Source organism: Colias philodice, chromosome 14 (assembly GCF_061535455.1).
Source record: "Colias philodice isolate Cphi_HAF_F1 chromosome 14, ilColPhil1 Martin Lab GWU primary, whole genome shotgun sequence".
Taxonomy (NCBI): Eukaryota; Metazoa; Arthropoda; class Insecta; order Lepidoptera; family Pieridae; genus Colias; species Colias philodice.
Genome location: NC_143099.1, coordinates 10,335,047 through 10,360,078, shown reverse-complemented (window position 1 = coordinate 10,360,078; position 25,032 = coordinate 10,335,047). Strand labels below are relative to the sequence as shown.

The following is a 25,032-nucleotide window of genomic DNA, read 5'->3' as shown; positions in this document are numbered from 1 at the left end:
TGGATTGGTCGTTGCAGCCTGCGCATGCGCCGGTGACGCCTGCCTTAAAGCCTGGCCTCCACGGTCCCTCGACCTAAACCACATTGATTTGTTTCAATGGGGATACTAAAAGACCTCGGCTACTTGAGAGAATACCACAATTTGAACGAAATAACCCGAAAATTCATAGCAGCAGAAGAAACCATTAAAAATGATAAAAGGGCATTCAGACATTTAAAAGACAACTTTTTACGGTGATGTCGCACTTGCACTGAGCAACAGCGGGGTCATTTTAAAAATTTCTGGTAATAATTAAACACCTTGTTATTGGTTTTAATTTGTTTTTATTGATCATCATGTTAATTCAATTTTTGCACTTACCACATTTAATTTTAAATTTTTCGATTGAAGCCTTCTGAATAATAAAATGAAATTTTCAGGGTAGCTACCTGATAGATAGAGCAAGTTTTTAAAAGCCAAACGGAAAGCTTTTTTATGTGATTTTATTTTTTTACGGGCCCTTGAAGTGGTGAACATACTGGGTAATTTTATCTTTCTTGGAATTTAATTCTTTTTTTTATTCCATTCGAAGATCTAACGATAGTAAATGTTGCCATACTGAATTGGCCTATCTTTCAGCTTAGCAAACAAAAAAAATCAAGCATCTAGCGCAATAATTGACGTCACCATGAGTGAAAATAACATCGTACTCGACGATAGGTGAAAAATTGAAAAAAACGTCATAACTCCGAAAATACGAAAAATCGCATAACATACATGGGGGTGATTCGGATAGCCCTCTAGGTCCTCTACCTCCCAGCTTCCGTTCATCACTACTTTTTGGGACACCCTGTATAAAGCATTTGAATGCCATAAAACCAAAAATATAAAATTCATCAAATTATATATTATTATCATTACCATCAACGTCATCGTCAAGGTATGCATCGGAGCAGCAGTCATATCAAGAGCAATAAAAAAATAATTTGGAAAATCCAAAAGTGCACGCCTCATAATTTTTTTTTAATAAATATTTATTAATTATTATTTTTGTTTATTTAATAACAATTAAACCACATCGAATCAGACCCTGAAAAATGAAAGGGTTCTGTTCCTGAGCATACTCAAGCGTAAGAGAAAAAAAAAGACTCGATTAGTAAAGTATTTCGGTTGCTATCGTGTTAACAAGAAAAAGGATCCGCACATACAGACACACGGACGTCCAAGACAGAACTTTTTTAAACTGTTTTTTAACTAGTTTAAATAACAAAAATGACATCAAAAATATCATGAACGTTAAAAATAGTGTTTTTTCTTAATATGTGTGTGTATGTATTATCTTACAAGTGCAATGTATGATACATAAAGACATTTTAAGTTTGAAAAATCAGATGTTTTGCGCGAAGTGACAGTAGTACCCACCTCAACGCTTCGCTTATGAGGCGTGCAATTACTTAAATTATTTGTATACTTGCGCATTCTTCATTTGATCAATAATAGCACGGCATGACTACTACTATAATAAACAGCGGCGGCCTTACCCATTGCGAGGCTCCGGGCGGCAGGCCCTTTGCGAGGCCCTTTGCTCTTTGTGAAATGTATGTGATGCGAAAGTAGGTCTGGTTGTTTGGTTTAGGTATTTGTCATGTTTGAGGAGAAATGATAAAGTTATAGTTACAAATGAATAAAATTTGAGTTTTAAAATATTTATATATTTAAGTATACATAGAAAGATTTACCAAATTAACAAATACAGAGATGATAAATTTTAAAATTGATATTTGCGGCTTTTCCTAAGGCTAAAATCTTTAATTAAAGCACAATAATCCAACGAATGAGCTACGTCATTTTCGATTGAAAGAATAGCAAGGGCTGAAAGCCGATCTTGTGTCATCGAATTCCTCAAATATGTTTTAATAATAGGCATGACGAAAGATTTTCAAAACCTCTTCCATAATGTGTGTATACGTTTATTAAACAAGAAAAACCCTATATTTCGCTAATATACTTAAATTTAACGAAGATAAAAGCCATTTTTCAATAAATATTTATTAACTGTGCCAAAACAGCTCACAGGTGTAATTGCGTAGGCGTGACGTCACTCTTACGTAAATACGTAATAATATTTAATTATTAAGTGTTATAGAATCTAATTTCAAAGTTTATAAGTGGTGTGCAGTATTGCAATGTGAATCTACATAAAAATAATACCCAAAAGCGAGAAAATAATATGAAAGGAATAATGATTGTATAAATTTGACGCAGAGAAACTCGAACCACATATTCGTGAATTCGCAATTATATTTCTGTTCTGAGTCGATAAAGCATACGTGAAAAAATAGAAAATAAATAAAAATGCGTATTCTCAAAATATTCATAACAACAAAATACACCTGACGCGAAGTTGTTTACATAGACGTGACGTCACGCGTGTTTCAGTCAAAATGGCCGAATACAGAATTTCAATGTTTTATTTTATTGATAATCTCATTAATCTTAATGTTTTTAATATTTCTAAGTCATTATCTTTAATTTATTTATTATACATTTTCCCTTAAAAACACTAATTCGATCATTTATGGATACTGTCGTCATGCCTATTTTAAGCCTCGAAAAACTCCTTTCAGCAGACGCAACTGTCACAGGTGTGGTGGCAATAATTCTCAGGACTATTTCGATAGTGGGGTAAACTTCAGTTAATTTGTTTTCTATTATGTATTTCAGCACCGAGATAATATCGTCGTTTCCTTCATACACAATTACACACGCATGAACATACTCAGTACACGCACACATTTTCATTTTTTTAAATTTGCTTGGGTGGGTTGTTGCTTGTTGCGCGAGGCCCCTGCAAGAGCGAGGCCCCGGGTGATTGCCCCGTTCGCCACCCCCTAAGGCCGCCGCTGATAATAAATGTAACCTAGTTACCAAATAAAAAAAAAGACGGGTTGCACTCCGGGAGTGCCGGCAGAAGTGAAAACTTGATTATTAACGTTGAGCATGTTTGATATCCATCCGTCTTACGCTTTTTCGATCAGGCCACGTGTCCTGACGCGAGTTTAAGATTTTATACCCATTACAGAAAAAGTGCTCAACGCCGCTAAAGAAGTTTTCACTACAAAAAAAACTCACAATGGTATCACTGGGCACCAAAAACTTCAACTGAGGCTTCTTATCTGGCGGCTCGCTTTCTGGCGTTTTGTGTGTGTAGATCTCTTTGAAGTCTTTGTGTTCTCTGAAAAATAAATATACAATTACATTATTGTATTGGTTTGAATATTGGGATATTTTAATTTAATAAGATTAAACAACTGGATCAATTTGTATGAACTAAAGAAAAAAACTAACAATATGGTTAAATAATGAGCACACTCATAAATTGTTGAATCATACGAGTCAAAATATGTATATAATATAAGTTGTTTGGTCTTTAAATTTGAGAATACTTTTTTTTTCCTTTGAAACAATATAATCTTATGTTCATCAAACATCTAGACTGCTTCTCTAATCTCAAAATTTCGTTGTAACAAAGCAATATAAAAAACAAGAAGATTATTAATTTTACTTTTCTTTCCGTTCATAGCCTTTTTTCTTGACTATAAAAAAGACGTGTGTCACTAGGGGACTGCCGCGGTAAAGCTATTGCATGCTATGCCTTCAAGCCACACCTCCGCGCGCGTCGGAGTGGGGAGCGTGAGGTTTTTCGTTACGCAATTTCTGGATTCGGTCCCCGCGCTCAAGGCCCGCGATAGAAGCTATGCAATAGCTTAAAAATTAATGATAATATCTTACCGTTTAGGCGTAGTCTGATGGCTGTCAGTCTTTTCGCTTTGGTGCAACGTGATGAGATCGCACGCTTTCCCCAGTATCACTATCGATATCAACACACGCACCGTTATCAGGCATATGTAAGCTAGGAATATTAGGAATATTGCCGCGAATCTGTCAAATAATATTATATTTTAAAAAGATAAATGTATGGTGTGCGATAGAATAGAATACACTTTATTGTACAATGCACACTTATAATAAATATAACTTAAAATAAATGTACAATTTGGCAGCCTATTGCAATATATTATAAGAAAAATCTTTAACACATGAAGTCTGTTACTATCAAGGCATAAAGAATAGAATTTCTCTATTAACTTTTTCGAACACAGATTATTATTTTTGTTAGCCATAGAGCATTTGACAAACCATAGACCAAAAAAAAGTTATCTCATTTATTTAGGGCCGCTTTTTCAATGCTTGGATAAAACCTATCCGTCAAATAAAGTATTACACGATAATATTAAAATGTCACGTAAACTGTCAAATACGGGCAATTAGAATACGTTTTTAAAATGGTAGTTTTATACATTATTCGACAAATAAGTTTTAACCAAGGATTGAAAAATCAGCCCTTAAAAAAATCCTCACCCGTCAACCTTAACAGCGTGCACTAATACTCTCGTGATAACCACCCCTAAAGGAAGTGGTATAAAGCCCATCCGCCTCGCTACTAAGTCCGAATGATCGCTAAACGCATATTTCTGCCGAGTTTGGGCAACATCGTACGCGAGGCTCACTGTGTACTCGCGGTACACGCCGTAGGGGATCTCGTTGAAACTAAATATGATAAAAAAAATAATTGATTTTTAATTTGGCTAAAATAATAATATCATCATCATCATAATTGCAAATACATATATGGTATTTGTGAAATAGCGAAACGCGGAAATCGGCAAAGAGTGAGTTGCGAACGTTTGATTGCACGTGTTCAATACGCACAATGCGTACGCATAGACACAAATTCATAGACAATGATGATTTAAATTCATGTTATAATTCAAATTAATTATTTGTTGATTAATTGTTATTTTGAAATGTTTAAAATTTTATATAGGTAAGTACTATAATTTTGTATTTTTCCAATATAAAGGTTTCATTTGCACTTGATGAAAACATCTACAAACTCTCTCTCTCTCTCTCTCATATTTAAATGTTTTATTACTCACCGAGTTATAAAAGCGTGCTTCACCCAATCAATTATAACCTCAAACGTCAAAACAAGCACACAGTCTGGCGCCAAAATCCAAAACCGTTCCTCTTTCCATACATATTCCTTCATAGTTTGTAGCACTACTATAAATAATAGTACGGACAGATGTAACCTCTCTCTGACGTCACTGCAAGACACTTGGAAGAGGTTGTTCTTGTCAAACTTTTTGAATACGCTGCCTTTTAGCTCTACGAACTGTAAAAACAATCATTGTATAAAGTTTGATTGTATTTAATCTTCCAGGCAAGGTAGAAGACAGCACACCTAGTTAGGTGTGCTTCTACCTTGGACAGTTATCCATGGAGAAATATTTTATTATTGAAAATTATACAAAATTATGTGTCCCAGCACTGGATATAGGAAAAATAATTTATTTAAGTAGTAAATGCAATTCAATACAATCTTATTAATAAAATCAAAACTAGTATTATAAAAAAAATTGTTTGTATAAATTTGCTATTTAATCAAGAGCCTAGGCTATTAATGACTGTTAATAACGTAAAAATATGTGTTATTAGCCATTTAACTGCTTGGCTGTAACATAAGTTTATTTCCTGATTCATTCAACAATAAATTCATACTAATTTTCAACAATCAAAAACCTAAATTATAATCAACAATATAAAAGATGAACATCACAATATTCATATATACTACAATAGCCATTGTTTATTAGCATATTGTTAGCATTGCGCTAATTAAATGATGCAACCTAAATGACTCAACTTACATTATTGGACATCATAATGATGAGTAGACTCTTGTTGTTAGAATTGAATGCCACATTGAGTGTTGTCGCTTGAAATAACACTAGTAAGCTGTGGAGAACTGAATTTATGTTAAGAAAATAGTATTGCAATGTTTATTATTATTGAAAAACAATTTATATTTCATTAATAATTTAAGAAAAATTTGTCAACATAATTTGATGTAAATATCACTCATAAACCATTTAAAATTACAGTCAAAAAGAGTAAATTATCAATTACTTGTATAATAAGTAATCAATATATTACATCTGATGATAATATTTTGCCTAACACATATTTCCAGACAAACATGAGATTTAATAAATAGCACTGCAAAATCATACATTCTTACAATAAAAAATTTCTCAAGTCTTATTAGATCTGCATATCATTTAAAAAGGATACAGACATATATCATAGCAAAAATCAAGTGCGGTATGACACCCAAATGCTCCCGTTTTCTATCTCTTGGTTCTGTTGCTGTCCAGAACAACGCATCAATTGTATCTTGTCCAAACGCTGAAAACAACCTGTCTCCAACCTCCAACATATTATAGAATATATATAACTTCATAACACTCTGACTCTTCACTAGATGATACATCATATTGGTATCTATATAACACATTAATATACTACATATTAAGAGTATGAATCCTTTAAGTACATCGCACGTCTCAGCCGGTTTTAGTATACTTCTATGGGAGTTTGAGCAAAACCTGAAAAAGTTATTTAATAGTACCTGATCTTCTTTCTAACAACTTAGAATATAGCAATATTAGTGTATAATTCTCTCAATTAAGAATTATACACTAATATGGCTGGGAACTTAAATAGCTTATGCTTCATATTAATGAACAAAATAACTACTTTAACATAAAACTTACCCAAAACATCTTCTAAATAATCTTTCCAAAAAGGACCAAAACGCCATTATAAATCTTAAAGGAAGAAATGTATAAATGAACAGAAGCGAGTCGGCACATTGGAAAAATCCATATGCCATAAATTTCTCCAATTCTTGTGGTATTTTAATAAATGAATACACCTTCTCTCGTCTAGCTGAGAATCTTTCTTCATCGTGTTCCAATAAATAGCCTCTAGTAAGTTCTACATGCAGAAATGTAAACAGTGAAGCATTTTTTTCAGCATCTGGAAATTTAAAGATAAATCAAAACACATAAGGAATAATAATAATTTAATACAGATAGTTTTTTACTTTATCTATAAATCTTACCTTTGCTTTTTATCTCTTTATTCGCCCTATCCGTAAACTCTCCGGAGTTAGTTTGGTTAACATTCTTAAAACGTAACCTTTTGGTGTGCTCTTGTAAATCTTCATTTTTTAATGTCATGTTAGACAGGTTTACTTTGTCGTCAATTTAAAAACATTGTTAAAGGAATCGTAAGAGTTTTAAACGCACAACTAATAAACAACTTACACCCAAATAAAATTAAAAATACTTTGACCGACAACAGACAAAATTCTGACAGCAGACAAACATTTCATGATATGACAGATCGAAATGTCATCTTACAGAGTAAGTAATCTCATATCAGTCGTGACTTTGACACTAACAATTTTGCGTCTGTGATTTTTTAATTTTATCGTTTTTTATGTTTGCAAAGCGCTAATTTAAAAATAAAAAATGTTGTGTGGTTTTATGAAACCACGGTAAAAGTGAAACTGTTCGAACGGTTCCGAACACTGCTTTGTGTAGCGCATGTCGCGTGACGGTCGGCTGCCGAGTAGGTATACCTACTCGGCAGCCGCGATGGCGATACACGCGACATGCGCTACACAGACTAAAAAGTTTGAGACGATGTAATAAAAGTTTCACTTTAAAAAATGGTTTTCTCGTGTGTATTTAAATATTTGTAAAATGATACCGGACCATACAATTAAATTAAATTAAAAAGGACAAAACGGACGACTATGATAATATTTCATGCATGCATGCTCGTTTAAACCAAATCTGAGAACTTGAATAAATTAAGCCAAAAGGCTAACTTTTTAGAGTATAAGTATTCTTTGGGCTAACTAATCTAGAATATTCGTTTGTTTATCGTATATTTGAGCAAGTTAGTTTTTTTTTTATGAATTACTGCTAATTTTGTAACTATTATACATTGTAGGTAGGTACTGGTAGGTACCTACTACTATAATAATAATTACTTATTACATTTTTCTTACTTTTCATTCTCAATATTACAACTGAACAACTGTTCTTATTTTATCTTTAAAAATTAAATGTTAAATACACACGGGCCCTCAAAACACGAACTTGCTCAATCCGCATTCTTGAATCTTGACTCGTGAAGTTGTGAATTTATTATTTCCGCAGTCCGCTATACGTATTACGTACCGTAATCGCCATCGCATTCATATCGCATTCCGGTTTTTTGATTGAGTTCGATCATGTAGCTACAATGTCAAAGTGTTAACAATAGTACAAAAATATTTATTTATAATTCACTCGAATATAAACATTAACATTAACTTAAATCTAAAAGTTTTTCATGCTTTTTAAATTATTGTCGGTAAATATTGTGAATGTAAGTAGAATTTTAAATTTAAAAGTGGGTAACTATGTCGCGCCAAGTGGACGTGAATATTAACAAATTACTCGATGGTTTAGGCCTCGATGGGGATGAAAATGATTTTTGCGATTTTACTATAGCCGACCAGAATTCTGTTGCTGAATCTCAAGGCATAACGCCAACGACTCCTTCTAATTTTAAACCTGTACTCGGCAGTAATGTAACTTATGTCGTAGCCTGTGTGATATTGAATGAAAATAATGAGATTTTAATGATGCAAGAGGCCAAAGAAAGTTGTGCCGGTAAGTGGTATCTTCCTGCGGGCCGTATGGAAAAAGACGAAACAATTGTTCAAGCTGCAGCAAGAGAGGTACTCGAGGAAACTGGACTGTACTGCAAACCAGAAACTTTACTAGTCGTGGAAACCGCGGGCGGTACTTGGTACAGGTTTGTTTTAACGGGAAAAGTGACTGGTGGCGAACTCAAAACCCCAGCAAAAGCTGATAAAGAATCTTTACAGGCAAAATGGATTTCGAATTTAGATGAGATAACTTTACGAGCAAATGACGTTTTGCATTTAATCGAACGAGCTAAAATGTACAAACAAAACCGTCCTGGTGAAACCTGGCATAAAAACATTCTACCAGCACCAACTCCACACACAAAAGATCTATTGCGACTTATAGTCCTAATAAAAAAACGAAGTACAAACAGATTGCATGTATTATTGAGTGAGAAAAGTTCTATACATTTTCCTACATGTGAAATAAATCCAGCTAAAAGTGTTCATTCTACATTGAGAAGGTTTATGGTTGAAATGTTTGGGGCTGATGTTGCACAGCACAGACCATTGGGCCTCTTTAATGTGGAAGCCGATCCTTCAGCTCATGGTTGCTGTCTCTCGCTACTTGTAGTATTCAGACCTCCTCTTGAGGAAGTGCCTTTAATTGGTAAATGTGCTTGGCATGAGCTGTCACAAGAAGTTGAAAGGAATCTCTTACCTGTTGTGTCGAGAAAAAATTCTACTATTGAATTGCATGTTGTACGTTAAAATGACACAAATACTTTGTACCGTTGAATTTCAAATACTCATTTACTGCTGGCTCTCTGTTATATTAAGAGCAAACCCTCAAATTTATGAAGAGTCTTAAAAATTGCTATATGTATAGTTGAAACATTTGTTTCCAAAAAAGGTGGTTATTTATATATATTTTTATTTTTACCGAATGTATTTATTTATTTATTTTTTATTTATTACTTCATGGATCTGAAATCAGAATATTTTATCAGCTACAAGCAAGCTTATTTTTACTTGAAAGTTTTGAATTTAAAGTATTAATGCCCATAATATATCTTTTTTTTTCAATCATCATATAATAATCTAAGAAGTTTAACAAAACAATTAACATATTATAAGAAAAACGGGTGAATGGGGACAATATTTAAAGTTCTAACCTACTAACAAAATTTTTGCTTGCCAGAAAATTAATCACTTTTAGTAGAATTAATTTTGTTATATTGCAAGCAAACTAAATCACAATAGCAAAAATTTAAGGGAAATTCAAATATTGTAAAAAGAAATATTTCTGGTGGGTACTTACCCTAATGCTTTTTTGAAAATAATTATTAATGCAATCAAAGAGACCAAAAAAGATGGGTTTAAGTAATATTATTTTAAATTTTTAGCCATGATATTTAATTTACTTTTATAGATATATATTCAATAAGGACAAAATCAGTATTAAATTAACATTCCATTGAGGATAAGTATTGTAACTATCTCCAAATTAAAACATAACTGTATGCACATTGTATGGTAAAACATATTGTATTTTTTATTTATCAAAAAGGCAGCTACTTAAAGTATACACATATACACATTTTACCTATGTATATAAGTATATACATAGGTAAAATGTCTTCATATGTAAGTATAATATACATTATACAATAATCTGAATATTGTTATCATTTTTTTTCAAGGTGCTATTATGCATTTTATTGCATATTATGTTTGATTTACATATATTATATTATATTAATATGTTAAATTCTTAATAAAATATTTTTCTAATTCTGTTGTTTCTTTTAACACCATAATTACATATTTTCGTAGACAGAGAAAGCTATAGACCTCGTTAAGTCTTTTTTCTCACTCACATGAGAAAGAGAATTATTTAATATGTCATCGTCTTAGATTAAGGATTGGTCTCCGCGCGCGCGCTACGTCTAGATGCCGCCGGCGTACTTGAAAAATGCGGCAACTAAAAGTACGCCGAATTCGGCGTACCCAAGCCAGTCGTGTCACAGTGGTGTCACAAGCATTGTGTGGAGAGGGCGAACCGATAGTTTATAAAGATTATGAACAAAATCTGAAGTAAAGTGCCTATTTGTGTCATAAAACTATTTAAAAATAATACAACAAAAAATAAGAAAGACACTGGGATCACGTACCATAACTAAGTATCGTATTATTCGAAATTTCTCCTTTACTTCGAAAATTTTTTCTACGAAAATACGACGCCATTCAGTGTTGCCGTACTGCGTATCCAAAAAAATACACGTGGTTGAGGAAATCTTTTAGCAATAATTTGAACTTTTTTTTTTTCAATACTATTACTAACACATGTATTAAAGTAAAAAGGATTATAACAATAATTTATTTCTGTTTAACCATGTTTAACTGACTCATATAATATGTTATTTTTTTTATTTCCGCTTTTTTACTTTTAAACAACCTTTGTGACTATAGTATAGTAGCGTCGCAAGTGGATTTGAGTTGCATATTCATGGATTCGATTCCCGGCCAGGTCAGGATGAAAAAAAATATTTTTCAAACTTCTTTCCAAGATGCCAGATTTCCCATGTATGGGGTAAAATTTATGTGGCTGGCAGCCCGATTCTTCACACACACTAGCGTCTTTACAAATTGCCTAACACACACTACAGAAATGAGTTGCCGCACTCACAGAGCTATTGTTTTTAGGTGGGGCGGTATCTAGTCGTAGCGCGCGCGCGGAGACCAATCCTTAATCTAAAGCCGCGTATAAATTAAGCGCGGCAAACCATCGAACATAGGCGCGCGCGGCGGCCGCGCACTATTTAGACGGGATTGCCGCGCGCGGCGACCCGAACATTGCCGCGCTCGAACGTGCCGCGGGGCGATCCGCTCACTGTCGGTTTTTGAGACCGCATCAAAGGAACTTCAGGCGTTCGCTCGCGCGCCGTGTGGACTGTTTGTAGTTTTGGTGATTCGGCTCGCGCGGCGTATACGTAAAAATGGACAACGAAAAGTGCCGTTTACTAATACAATTGTATGGCGCTAATGAATTTTTATAGAACAGCAAATCCTCCTAATACCACAATAAATCGCTGAGGTATGATGCGTGGGTAGAAATCAGTAAGAAAATGGATATACCTATTCCTGACTTGAAAAAGAAAATTCTACACTTTTGGCATCCTACAGAAGAGATGTTCGTGATGGATCGCCTGCCGCGCGCGGCATCTACGTTCAACTTAAAATATATCTACATATTGGCTCGCGCAGCAAATGAACGTCAACTCTGGTCGAACATTGGCTCGCGCGGCTGCCGCGCTTAATTTATACGCACCTTAAGGTCATCGTTATGTAAGAAAAGGGGACAGATTATTTTTTGTCCCTTATCCCGTGGCAGCATTTTCAAGGACAGCAAAGTAGTTTGCTTAACAACAACAAACTATTTGTTTTCTTAATTAATTTTGATTGCCAGTTAAATTGAGAACCGTCCGTGATTACTTGAGTACAGCGCTCGGCAAACTTCTTGGCCAAAAAGTAGCGTGGTGGGGGAAGCTTGCGCATATAAAAATGTACTAAAACTTGATGCGCAAACTTCCCCCACCACGCTACTTTTTGGCCAAGAAGTTTGCCGGGCGCTATAATAATTTTTGGAATACATAATATTTTGTTGCACAGAGGAAACAAGCGGAGTTCATCCATTTCAGGGTTACTAGTTTCTGAATAAAATAAACTTGTTTTTTTATATGATTTTATTTAAGCATTACAAAACCTGCACCTGACTAGAAAATTGAACAGCAGGTTATTTTCAATAAATTTCATAACATAAGTAATTCCTAATATTTATGTGTAAATGTATGTATCACTATTAACATCGCTGTATACGATTCGTAATAACAATGTGCATTATTAACTCTACCAATCCAGAGAGAATAAAAAAAAATACATAAGATTTGGAATAACGGTTTTAGTGCAATAAAGGTAAAAAAAACATTATTAGTAAAAAAATAAGCTTTGGTACATATAATACACATTGTGTAGTCCATAATTGGTTGTACATATTATAATTAAATACATATTTTTATAACATAAGTCTTAACCAGCTAATGTATGAAAATCGATTTTGTGCTATTTTGTAATTATGTGAATTCCATTCCATTCATCGCAAATCCATACATTCATGATCGAAGATAATTTCACAGTTCATATACTTAATTTACCTGCCATATTATAGATTACCGTTCATCAAAATTATCAAGTTTAATAAATCTATTTTAGTTACGTAGGTAAAACATGCGCATACTAGCAGAAAAAATTGCAATATTTTAGATAATAGATATCTAAAACCCCGTGATATATTAAACAATCAAAAAATGTGTCAACTTTACAGGACATGATATAACAATGAAACTAGTTATTTCTATTATTGGTTTCACGCCATAGTCTATTATTTGCGTCCCTAGATAATGAACACAGTGTACACGACTTCATAATCTGTTTTTGTATCTAGAATTAAACATTATTTATTAGTCAATTACATTTTAGGCAGAGATCATATTATTATACTTTAATATTTCATATTATTATAATTAATGGGGAACATCACAAAATATTGTCCTAATGAAACATGTCAATTTTTATTGACATTGTTCTTCACATTGTAGCATTAATACGGAAGACCGTTTACCCAACGATTTTTTGCTTGCTTGCTTTTCTCTTAAGTATTCAGTATTCAAATTAATATAGGTACCATATTATTATTACGACGTACGTACGTACTGTATATGTACGTATTAATAGTACCTCAATGAGCGTACTACGTACGTTAGTATAGGTAAATTAGGGAAAGCTGGCATGTTCACAGTACTCACACTTATGCAATTTCACTTACAGTATGTTCAAAAATAAATGCGACTCTAGTTTCATTTTAGACTTGAATTATTGTAAAATGGGTGCGTTGTAGATATATATATATATGCAAATATAATTACTTATGAAAGCTCTCATAATTTACCTGTAAAATTATTATTTAAAAGTAAATCAATTGATGAAGTTAATTATTTATTCTAATAATAATCAATTGGATAAAAGTATTAATAATCATTCAATTATCAAATAATAATTAAATTCCTGACTTTGGTCGAGTAAAGATATCTAAGAAATATTATATTTGTAGTAAGTACGTAATACCTACCAATACGCGCTAACAAATATGTGTTACATGTTTATTGTATAATTTTCACACTATTGGTTTTAAACTCAAACTCAAACATTTATACAATTAGACTTCTTCTAGAAGCACTTTTGAATCGTCATAACAGTTTAACAGTTTTAACAATTACCACCAATTCAGAAAGCAGTATCTATAGAGAAGAAGAAGAATCTATTTAATCATAATCGTAATCTTCTACTTCACTGTAACTTTCATCGCTCGAAGAACTCGATGTTTCGTTGTCGGAATTTCTTAATGTTATTATAAATGAGTCAGTGTAATTATTATCTACTTTTGGTTCTAATTGAATATATTTTTCCTCATGTTCTCGCGTCTTTCTCCAAACGTCACTAAACATATCCAGACTAATAGCATTTGCTTCCTTTCTAAATAATTCTTCCACAGTTTTCAAGTTAAAGTTCACATTTTGTGATGCTACTTTCCCTTTAATTATGCCCCATAGTAACTCTATTGGGTTGAGTTCTGGATGGTATGGGGGAAGGCGCAATACACTATGTCCATGATCTTTGAGGATTGCATCAAGTAGGTAAAAATTGTGTATAGTTTGGCTTATTTTTTTTAATAATGTGATAACTCTGATTATTAATTAGTAATTTGATTTTTGAAAAAAAAAAATGCCGATTTTAGTCAAAATTTATATTTTTCTAACAAGATCCTTATCATCCAAATTTCCACCTTGGTGAGAAAAATTGACATTTCTAATGAAAATGAACAAAAAATTAAATGATTTTATTAAATACTGTAAAATAGTCTATAATTCTTCCATTTACTGTATCACAAAATTCTTCATAGATTTTTAGATATTCGTACTACACCAATTACATCACCCTGTATTTATAAACAATTACAAAATATGACACATACATAGGCCGGGAGATACTGACACAAAATTTCGGGTCATTTGTAACAGAATGGCGGTTCTACAGAGGTCTTATTACGCAATGACTAAAAGAAAAATGATGGTCAGAACTCAGAACGCTGGTACCGGCGGACTAGTCGCGTGGGCGTTAGTCGAACTCGTCGGATAAATAGCGAAAGTCAAACAATTTGTAACACAAAAATTTTAGAATTCACCGATAGCCCATAAAAAAGATGTAGGCGGTAGTGTCATGCCATACTTTTCCGGTGTAACTTACAGCCCCCCATACCGACGCGATGCGTTGATTAAAAAAAAAACAATTCAAACATTTGTACCAGGCTAACTTTTGCACAGGTAATCATCATCGTGCAGACATTTACGAAAATCACCATGCCATACTTTTCGGACGATTCCAAATGGCCACCATACCGCCGAAAATCTGCAATAAAAATTTTTTTTCGCCAAACAATTTGTACCAGTATTGCATTTGGATTTTTGGAGAGTATTTGATAAAATGTGACCATTATTATATTTGCCATACTTCTAGTAGGGGGAAAAAGTGCTGCCATACTTGAAAATTAATTTATTCGTCACGTTTCAAAAATACGACTGTACAATACGTAAAATAATTTTTTACAGTATGGGATCATTATATTCTGTTTGTTTGTATACAATTCTACCTAGAAAAAAATATCGCAGATTGCAAACATGGGGCGGATGATTGTAAGACTTAAGCCAAGACGTAAAAAAAAATGAAAAGAATTGGCGATTTATACCAGTACGGCATTTTTGGAAAGTATATGATGCAACGTGACCATTATTATATTTGCCATACTTTTAATAGAGGGAAAAATTAGTGCCATACTGCTACAAATCGTTCAAACTACGAATAAAATCTTACAATAAGAAAAAAATCTTATACACATTCGCCACCTCCCACAGGTATGGCATTATCACATTTCTATTTATAATCATTCAGGAGTTGTTGAAAAAAAAATGTAGGGTGGTACAAATCGTTTGGCGAGAAAAAAAAATTCAAAAATTTGCAGATTTTCCGCGGTATGTCGACCATTTGGAATCGTCCGAAAAGTATGGCATGGCGATTTTAGTAAATGGCTGCACGACGATGGTTACCTGTGCAAAAGTGAGCCCGGTACAAATGGTTGAATTGTTTTTTTTAAATCAACGCATTCACGTCGGTATGGCGGACTGTAAGTCACATCGTAACTGTATGGCATGACACTACCGCCTACATCTTTTTTAAGGGCTATCGGTAAATTCTAAAATTTTTGCGTTACAAATCGTTGGACTTTCGCTATTTATCCGACGAGTGTGACTAACGCCCACGCGACTAGTCCGCCGGTACCAGCGTTCTGACCATCATTTTTCTTTTTGTCATTGCGTACTAAGACCCCTCTAGACCGCCATCCTGTTACAAATGACCCGAAATTTTGTGTCAGTATCTCCCGGCCTAACATGTGCAATGTGTAAATGTGTTGACGTTCCAGCTCTTCTTAATATACCTATACGTAGTAGTAACTCAATGGCACCGCTACATAAATTTCGAACGTCTAAACTAGCGTAAATTTTAAACGTATTAATACATATTTTATTTCATGCCCATAACGGATATTTAGAATTTTTATAGAACAAGTTTGAAGCATAAGGTCTTGAATGTGAAAGGCGTTTAGTTTATATATAAGATAAATTATAGAGCAAACATAAACCTTGGTCAATTGAAATGTATGCCTTATGGCAACTTCATAGGGTTCTTTAATAAGCCGTTATGACTCTAGTAGACGATTTGGGTGAAGCCTTAATTTCTGATCAATGAAAAACCTACATCTTATCTAGATTACATAAATGCCTATTTATTGACTATCCAGAAAACTCGGAATTGAAGCTCGAGGTAAAACTATTACGATTTGAGATAATTTTAAATCTATATATGTACATAAAAATGAAACCCGTTTCGTGTTGTCACGGCATCACGTGTAAACGGCTGAACCGATGGCGATAATTCTTTTTTTATTAAATTCCTTGAAGTACGAGGATGGTTCTTATGTAGAGAAAACGTAAATATGTACCACCGACCACGGACGAAGCCGGGGCGGACCGCTAGTTGAATATAAAAATGATTCTAAACATAAAATTAAAAAATGTTATCCATTCATTACTTTTGAAACAGTAATGGACATAAATATATAAATACAGACTGGAGTAATCGAAATTGTAGATTTCGTGACTATTGCATTATATGTATATTATGTGAGTTTGGTATCATAGATTACACAAAATTAACAAATTTAAACATTTCAATCGAAACAAAAACCAATGCATGTAGGTATGTAATAAATAGCTATACTCATACACTTAACAAAATACCACAATATTTAAAAAAAATTATAACATTTTTCAATTTGAAGCGCATAGAATATTATGTTCAACTCATTATAAATTTTAACTAATCTAAAACAAAATTATAAACCATAAGCCATTTTATGAAAATTGCATTGTCTTATATGCTGCCATAAGGCTCCATAAACCTAAATAAATATTAATTACTATCACATCCTACAGAGTCTATAAAAACATTATAACAGGCCTGCTGCCATTGTCATGAAAAAAAAACCACAGATAATGGTAACCCTTTACCCTTCTAACTGTATACCTTGAATCCATGCATTGATATCAGCTGATCCAGGACATTCTAGATCATTTTCTGGTGCTATATCCGGAGTTAATATCCTCCGAGCGGCAATTTGACCTGATAAATAAGCTCCGTGCACTGTTGAATAAAAGCTGCTGTGTGTATGCTCTCCAGCGAAGAGTAATACTGGCTGAAAATTTAAGAAATAACAATGATAAAAGAAATTATAACCCATGTTCATCATACAGGAAATAACTTTATAAGTGTTAAATATGAAAGGGACGTCAATGAAACACGCTAGATCAATGCAAACTGTTTTTTAATAAAGATTTCTGCCTACCTACACATACATGATATTTTATGACATTGCATACATAACACTTTTCCCTTCTTAATTAAACACTATATATTCAATAAGTCTGATTCACACTTAAAGTTAGCAAAACAACATTTTATACTGTTATAACATAAAAAGTCATACCTATTGTTTAAAATATAGTAATGACGTTTAAAAACATTCACCCCACACTAAAAATAGCACGTAACTGACAATATAATATTACATATAGTTTACATCCGTTTAAGTTTTCGTATACAGCGCAATGCTGCTTTCCTACGTATACGCTCATGCTGCACTGGTGATTTCGGTGAAGCGGCCAGGTCCCGCCGCTCCCCGTCACCCTCCACATCATCCACACCTTCCTGCCCTTGCGAGCCCAAACTACACGCTTCATCCTCAACACTATTACCTCCTCCCTCTTTCCTCTCATAACTCTCACTATCCGATGGTGACGACACGGCCTGACTTAACGAAAAACGCGATTTTCTAGTAAGTAATTGATCGATATGCCGCTTGTGCTTCCGCCCGTCGCTCGTTTGAACTTTATATGATACGGGACTAAGGCTATCAGTGATAATCCCGTCGACCCACTTACTATTATTCTTTGAATAATCTCGCATGAATATTCGATCACCTTCTTTAGCAATTCGCAAAGGCGTTGGTCGACGTTGCTCTTCCACTATCTGAGCGGCGCGCACTCGTTCAGCCGTATCGGGTCGCATCAAATCAAGACGCCCACGCAAACGTCTCCCTAACAAAGACACTGCAGGTTCGACTCCTGTCGTGCATTGTTCCGTATTTCTGTACGAAAATAAAAACCGAGTAAGCGCAACGCTAGCATCAGTTCTATCTACCTGTGCTTTTTTAAGTACTGATTTTATAGAACGCACCGCATTTTCAGCGGCTCCGTTACTAGAGGGATGATAAGGTGCGATTAACGTATGTTTAATTCCATTTCGTTGTAAATAGTTTGCAAATTCCGATGACGAAAATGGAGGCCCGTTATCACTTATTAATCTTTTAGGTAACCCGAAACGTGCAAACCATTGTCTTAAACAATTAATCACTAAACGTGCGGACGTCGAGCTTACCTTTTCTACCTCTATCCACTTTGAATGAGCGTCAATCAAAATTAAATAGTAATCATGATTAAAGGGACCCAAAAAATCAATATGTACTCGCGACCATGGTTCGCTCGGCCAGGGCCACGAGTGCACGGGCGCAGCACGCGGCGCCGCCCGCGTCTCGCGGCACGCGGCACACTCACGGGCTATGCATTCTATATCACTATCTATGTTATCCCACCACACATAATTACGAGCAATCTGTTTCATTTTTATTATACCCGGATGTCCCTCATGAATTTCTTTTAAAACGATTTCCCTTAAAGACCTAGGAACGATAATTCTATAACCCCAAACGATGCAGCCTTGGTCTATATGCAGACTTTCTTTACGATTAGAATAACATAATTCTATTTTATTTAATTCGCTTTTAGGTGGCCAACCGTATAGTATAAACCCATAAATCTTGCTTAACAAAGAATCTTTAGCCGTCTCAATTTTAATATCTTTAAAATTAATCGGAAAATTATCTTGTGCAAAATTAAGATAACTACATTCTTCACTTCTTAAATTGCAATCTATAAATTTAAGAGGAAGACGCGAAAGAGTATCTGCAAAACAATTATTTTTTGATGACACAAATTCTATATCGAAATCATAGGCTGCCAGCTTTACGGCGTAACGTTGCAAACGACTAGCCGCGGTCATCGGAATTCCTTTATTCTTTCCAAAAATATAGCTTAAGGGACGGTGATCGCTTCGCAGAGTGAATTTCCTCCCGTACAAATATTGGTGATGCTTCGTGACCCCAAAAACGATCGCCAAAGCTTCTTTATCTAATTGTGAATAATTAGTCTCTGCCGAATTTAACGTACGACTCGCCGCGCACAGCAGCCGCTCCGCGCCGGCCGCGTCGCGCTGCGTCAACACCGCGCCCACCCCGTACGCGCTGCTATCCACTGAAAGGATCAACGCACGCTTAGGATCGTAATGCGCGAGCACAGGAGAACTACTCAGCACCTTTTTAATTTTTGCAAATGCCCTATCACACATATCCGTCCATTCCCATGTAACATTCTTTTTTAATAAATCATACAGTGGCTTAAGTATATCGCTCATGTTAATACAAAATTTAGAATAAAAGTTCACTAGACCCATAAAACTTTTAAGTTGCGTTATATTAGTAGGACGGGGCGCTCCCACAATTGCATCTATTTTCGTCTTATCCGTATGTAGACCGAATTTATTTATTTTATATCCTAAATAAGTTACACTGTCTTGAAAAAATCGACATTTAGAAAAATTTATTCTTAACCCGTTTTCTTGCAATCTTTGTAGGACCGCCCTTAAATTTTTTAAATGTGTTAATTTGTCCTTACCAGTGACACAAATGTCATCCGCAAACACAGCCGTAGAAGGCAACCCACTTAATGTTTCTTCCATAATTTTTTGAAAATTTTCAGGTATACATTTTATACCGAATGGAACACGCTTATAAACAAAAGTACCAATGTGAGTCGTGATTGCCGTCATCGGTTGTGAATCCTCATGTAAAATACATTGTTGAAATGCATTTGATAAATCTAATTTAGTATATTGTTCACCTCCCCCCAATACAGCAAACAAATCTTCGATACGAGGGAGTGGGTAATGAAAATCCTTTAACAATGGATTTATAGTTACCTTATAATCACCACACAATCTTATCGTACCGTTCCGCTTAACAACAGGTACAATCGGTGTGCCATAGTCTGATCTCTCAACTTTATAAATGACACCCATCCGTTGCAGTTTTTCCAGTTCTTGCTCGACAGGTTTACGAAGCGCAAGAGGTAATGGACGCGATTTAACAAATATAGGCGTATTGTCATTTAAATACAATTTAAATTTTGATTTAAACGTTCCTAACCCGTCTGCAAATACTTCAGGAAATTCATTACGTAAAGAAACTGCAACGGATTCGCTATCACACATGTTATATAACTCGCTAATTCCTAATTTTAAATGTTTTATCCACATTCTGCCCATCAATGGGGGGCCACCATTTTCAATTATATATAATTTAACATTTTCGGCCATCATTTTTCCACAAAAAACATTTACTACAATATAACCGATCGTCTTAATAATACCACCAGTATACGACTTTAAAATTAGCGAGTTATTTTGAATCGGAATATGACTAAAATTATCATTATAATACATTTTTGAAATTACAGAAATTTTACTTCCAGTATCGATTTCAAACTTACATGAAACATTATTAACCCTTAAATTAACATAATACGGCCCGTCGCCGTCACAGTTTACTACTATATTATAGAAATTACTACATTCGTCCGAAGAAGAATCATTTAGAAAGTACTGAGATTTACTCTTACCGTTTAAAATCGATTCACTTTTTTTACACACTGCTTTTAAATGACCTCTTTGACCGCACATGTCACAATTATAATTTTTAAACCGACACTTGCCCTCTGCATGACCCGATTTACCACAGCGCGCACATATCCGCTGCCCGGTGAGCGCGCGCGCGGCCCCGCTCGGCCCAGCGCCGGCGCCGCGCGGCCCCGCGCCTGCGATGCGATGCAAGCCGTCGTCCGCGAGCGGCGCGGAGCGGCCCGCCAGCGCGCCCGGAGCGCACGCCGTCGCCGCATGCCGTTCCGCCGCCTCCAAAGCCAAAGCCAACTCCACCGCTCTCTTGTAGTTAATACTCTTTTCCGCAAATATTCTTGATCTCATGTCTTCATTGCACAGACCCGAAACGAACTGATCGCGTAAATTATTCTCCAAACATAAACCAAAGTTGCACGTTTTAGCAAGATGTTTTAGTGCTTGCAAATATTCTCGCACACTCTCCCCTTGACGCTGAATTCTTTGTCGGAACACGTGTCTTTCTGCTATTTCTGAGCGATCAGGTTCGAGATGATCTTTCACCAACTTGATTAAATCGTCGTAACCTTTCGACTCGGGAGTATCGGGTGAACACAAATCACACATCAGTTCGTAACACTCGGCGCCGACCACGGTAACCAACATGGCTACTCTCAAAGAATCGTCGATACTATTTAAACTTATAAATTGGTTCACACGACGAACATAAGCGTCCCAATTGTTACTGTTAATATTATAGGGTTCTATATGACCGATAGGCATTTTTGTTACTGAATAGTTTAAACGCGTGATGGTAAAAATTCCTCGTCGCCAATGTTAAATATGAAAGGGACGTCAATGAAACACGCTAGATCAATGCAAACTGTTTTTTAATAAAGATTTCTGCCTACCTACACATACATGATATTTTATGACATTGCATACATAACAATAAGTATTTGTGTAATAGTTGGCAAATAATAATTACATCTCTATGAAATCAACAGCTTACATCAGTTTAATGTGTAAAAAATTACAACATAATAAAAATGCAGATTATTTCAGTCATACATCAAAAACATTTAGTCTGGCAGGGCACTGAAGATTCTTACTTGGCCATAAAGTAAATTAGTGAAAGAAATGTGAAAGGCATCTTAACAATTCACTTTCAAAGCATTATTTAAAGCAGGGGCATGTGAAAAATAGTGTTTATAAATTATATGAATTTATTCAGACCTGAACAGTAGATTTGTTATAACTGCGACCGTAAATTAGTAGAAACCGTTAGATTATATCTCGCGATTTTTACAATGTTACGGCGGCAAAACTATTAGAATACTTTTCAGTCAATATAATGATTATTATTATGTTTCTGTATTCTAAAGATATGAAACCACCTTATACAGGTGCATTGACATTTCAGCAATAATAACATTACATTAACAAGGCCAAAAAACACAATAAATAATGTTATTAATACAATAAATTGGAATTTCTATTATAGCTAAGATACAAATATGGTCTGATTAATGATAAGATAACTAGCTACTACCTTTTTATCGCGTACATTCCTAAATAGTGGTTGGGCTAAGCTCTCTACATCACTCTGACTTGCACCTACTCCGATAGCTGTGTATGCGCCGCGCGTGTAGGGTTGCTTTTTCCAACTAGTACTGAAATAACAAGACATTTTAATTTAAATCTTTATTAATATTATAAAGCTGAAGAGTTTGTTTGTTTGAACATGCTAATCTCAGGAACTACTGGTCTGATTTGAAAAATTGTTTCTGTGTTAGATAGCCCGTTTATCGAGGAAGGCTATATATCATATATATAGGCTATATATCATCACGCTAAGACTAACAGGAGTGGAGCCACAGGGGTGGAACCGAGGGGAGCAGCTAGTTATTGATAATTATATCGATAATTATATTTTTAATACATATATTGTTTGTTGTTGTTGTTATTATTACTTCTTTTAAGACTAGTGGTTTTTAATTGGGATTAAAATACATCTTTCGGCTTCTGTAATTTTATATGAAGACAATTAAAGGTTGAGATAATAAAAGGATAAATTTATCAGCTTGCTAGATAAACATATGGGTATTAATAATATGCTCTAGATATGGAAGAACTGATAAAATCTAATTGGTTCCATAAGAATATGAAAATGATAATGTTTTGACATAATTTTGAAATACTTTGCTAATTATGATTATTGTGTCTATATATGGTCTATATTGATAATATGCTAAGTAATGTATTGGGCTTGGCTTTACAAATTCCTACAGTGAATCACTCGCTCTATCTTGTGGATTTGTTCATAATTAAATAATAATAATTATAATACATGCATATTACATCCACAACTATTTAGTTCATTGGAGGTGATAAACCCCTATGAAGTTTAGTACTCTACAGACATTGCAGAGAGTACTTTACAGAACCAGATGTACAACATTGTGGTTAACAAAAACAAAATATATACTTATTTAAAAAAAAACTTACCAAACACACAGTATAGGCTCTGGAACAAAGGGGTCATTTAAAAACTTCCTCAATATCTTAGTACATGTCACTCCAACCTCCTCCATTGATAAAGTTTCCATGTACTCAGCCTCTTTACCTGATACCCAGCCTAATAAAAGGGTTTCCGTTACTTTTGTAAACGAGTAAATTTTTTTATACCATGAATCTGCCATACTTTCCGTGGACGAGGCATTATCCCAAAGTAACATGATCTCAGTTATGTCAGGATTAAGAAACGGTCTTTCATATTCTAAATATATTTTATCAACAGCACTAAATAGCAACCTTTCTATTGCCTCCAATTTGTATTGAGGTAATGAAGGTTCAAATAGAGTGCTGGCGTGATCCTTTAGTACACCCAAAGGAATTGTGCATATAACATGATTAGCATAATAACTTTCACCATTGTCACAGTGTACCTCAACTAAATGTGTCCTTTTCTTTGGCTTGTCTTCAGATTCTACGCTAGCTTTAATGAGTTGACCAGCTTGATCAGGGGCTGATGTTTTTGAGATATCCTCTATAACAGTCTGATCTGAATCTTCAGATTCTTCGCCTAAATCATCAGAGTTTCCATTTGTATTCCAAATTATTTTAGACACTGGATGATTTGACATTATTTTATCTGCTGAAATATTCTTGGTCAATGGTTCTAAAATTCGACTGTACCCTGAAGGTATCAGAATATTACCACCTTGTAATTCTGTGTAACTACCAAGTTCTAAGAGATCAATTTCATCCATTGAATTACATCCAGATATACATGTTTCACGTTTTAAAAGACAGTCGAAGATTAGGCGTCGCAGCCTTTTCTCTTCTGACGTCGGTAAGCGCTCAAGATATATTGCTGCTTCAAGATTTATATGTTCACCCACACTGTGAATATCAGGCGGTGGTAGATACTGACACAAAAAATACTCCTCACATCGTCTTAAAAAACACACATAAGCCTCGTGAATTTCATGTAAAACGCCGAAAGGTACTTGCTTTCCATCCTCTGTTGCAGCTATAACCTTATGTGGTTTTGGTACGTTGATTATATTTACAAGTCCATTTGCTGTTGCCAACTCGTATATTGGATTACCCAAAACGCCGTGGATCCAGTTCGCTCCTAGTTCTACTCTGTGATGTTTCATTGGTATAGCAATAATACGACCGCCGATACGTTTTCTTGCCTCTATTATGATAAAGTCCTGCATCCCATTATTGATAAGATGATTAGCGGCGGCTAGACCTGCCACACCGCCGCCAATTATAATGACATTGTATTTATTTTTTTCACATTTTTTACTAGAATTAATTTCGTCGTCGCCCATACTAATTATTATATTTTACAGAGAAAATTTACAACTGAGCTTTTATATTTGACGCTCAGCTGTTAAAGTCTGATTGTGTAA

At 34.6% G+C, this 25,032-nt stretch overlaps 4 protein-coding genes and 1 long non-coding RNA gene across 9 annotated transcripts in view; 2 read left to right on the top strand and 3 right to left on the bottom strand.

Moving 5' to 3' along the window:
• The window catches only part of LOC149483031 (protein TAPT1 homolog), an 87,342-nt gene extending 80,060 nt beyond the window's left edge, over window positions 1-7,282 (bottom strand). For all 5 annotated transcript variants that reach the window (XR_016316576.1, XR_016316575.1, XM_089703157.1 and 2 more), the window contains exons 1-8: window positions 7,010-7,282; window positions 6,660-6,924; window positions 6,178-6,491; window positions 5,754-5,851; window positions 4,980-5,218; window positions 4,402-4,590; window positions 3,772-3,921; window positions 3,112-3,214 (exon numbers count right to left, since the gene is read on the bottom strand). Coding sequence is in view for 3 of the 5 variants with exons in the window: in XM_089703157.1 (XP_089559283.1) it covers window positions 3,112-3,214; window positions 3,772-3,921; window positions 4,402-4,590; window positions 4,980-5,218; window positions 5,754-5,851; window positions 6,178-6,491; window positions 6,660-6,924; window positions 7,010-7,127 (1,476 nt within the window). In the remaining 2 variants the exon portion in view is untranslated. The remainder of the gene's footprint in view (window positions 1-3,111; window positions 3,215-3,771; window positions 3,922-4,401; window positions 4,591-4,979; window positions 5,219-5,753; window positions 5,852-6,177; window positions 6,492-6,659; window positions 6,925-7,009) is intronic.
• On the top strand, window positions 5-10,387 carry LOC149483030 (uncharacterized). Its single transcript, XR_016316579.1, has 2 exons — window positions 5-831; window positions 10,246-10,387. It is a non-coding gene; the product is annotated as an uncharacterized LOC149483030 (long non-coding RNA).
• On the top strand, window positions 8,166-10,387 carry LOC149483029 (8-oxo-dGDP phosphatase NUDT18). The gene has a single exon (XM_089703195.1). The coding sequence runs from the start codon at window positions 8,363-8,365 to the stop codon at window positions 9,362-9,364; it is 1,002 nt and encodes a 333-aa protein (XP_089559321.1). The 5' UTR covers window positions 8,166-8,362; the 3' UTR covers window positions 9,365-10,387.
• A 1,744-nt stretch (window positions 10,388-12,131) lies between these two features.
• Window positions 12,132-25,017, bottom strand: LOC149483027 (spermine oxidase). The gene is made up of 4 exons (XM_089703162.1): window positions 23,615-25,017; window positions 22,659-22,779; window positions 16,203-17,519; window positions 12,132-13,403 (listed from the first exon to the last, which is right to left on the bottom strand). The coding sequence occupies exons 1-3, from the start codon at window positions 24,949-24,951 to the stop codon at window positions 17,331-17,333; spliced, it is 1,647 nt and encodes a 548-aa protein (XP_089559288.1). The 5' UTR covers window positions 24,952-25,017; the 3' UTR covers window positions 12,132-13,403; window positions 16,203-17,330.
• On the bottom strand, window positions 17,900-22,037 carry LOC149483028 (uncharacterized). Its single transcript, XM_089703564.1, has 3 exons — window positions 20,417-22,037; window positions 19,609-19,834; window positions 17,900-18,447 (listed from the first exon to the last, which is right to left on the bottom strand). The coding sequence occupies exons 1-3, from the start codon at window positions 21,887-21,889 to the stop codon at window positions 17,900-17,902; spliced, it is 2,247 nt and encodes a 748-aa protein (XP_089559690.1). The 5' UTR covers window positions 21,890-22,037.
• Window positions 25,018-25,032: the final 15 nt, after the last annotated feature.

Coding starts and splice junctions, on each gene's coding strand:
- LOC149483028 (XM_089703564.1), bottom strand. CDS start 21,889: ATGCCTATCGGTCATATAGAACCCTATAATATTAACAGTAACAATTGG. Junction 19,835..20,416: donor GATTGTGTGGTGATTATAAG/GTAACTATAAAT, acceptor GATATACTTAAG/CCACTGTATGATTTATTAAA. Junction 18,448..19,608: donor GCTGCTGTGCGCGGCGAGTC/GTACGTTAAATT, acceptor AATGCACGACAG/GAGTCGAACCTGCAGTGTCT.
- LOC149483027 (XM_089703162.1), bottom strand. CDS start 24,951: ATGGGCGACGACGAAATTAATTCTAGTAAAAAATGTGAAAAAAATAAA. Junction 22,780..23,614: donor GAGCCTATACTGTGTGTTTG/GTAAGTTTTTTT, acceptor TTGTTATTTCAG/TACTAGTTGGAAAAAGCAAC. Junction 17,520..22,658: donor GGAATGTACGCGATAAAAAG/GTAGTAGCTAGT, acceptor TTAAATTTTCAG/CCAGTATTACTCTTCGCTGG.
- LOC149483029 (XM_089703195.1), top strand. CDS start 8,363: ATGTCGCGCCAAGTGGACGTGAATATTAACAAATTACTCGATGGTTTA.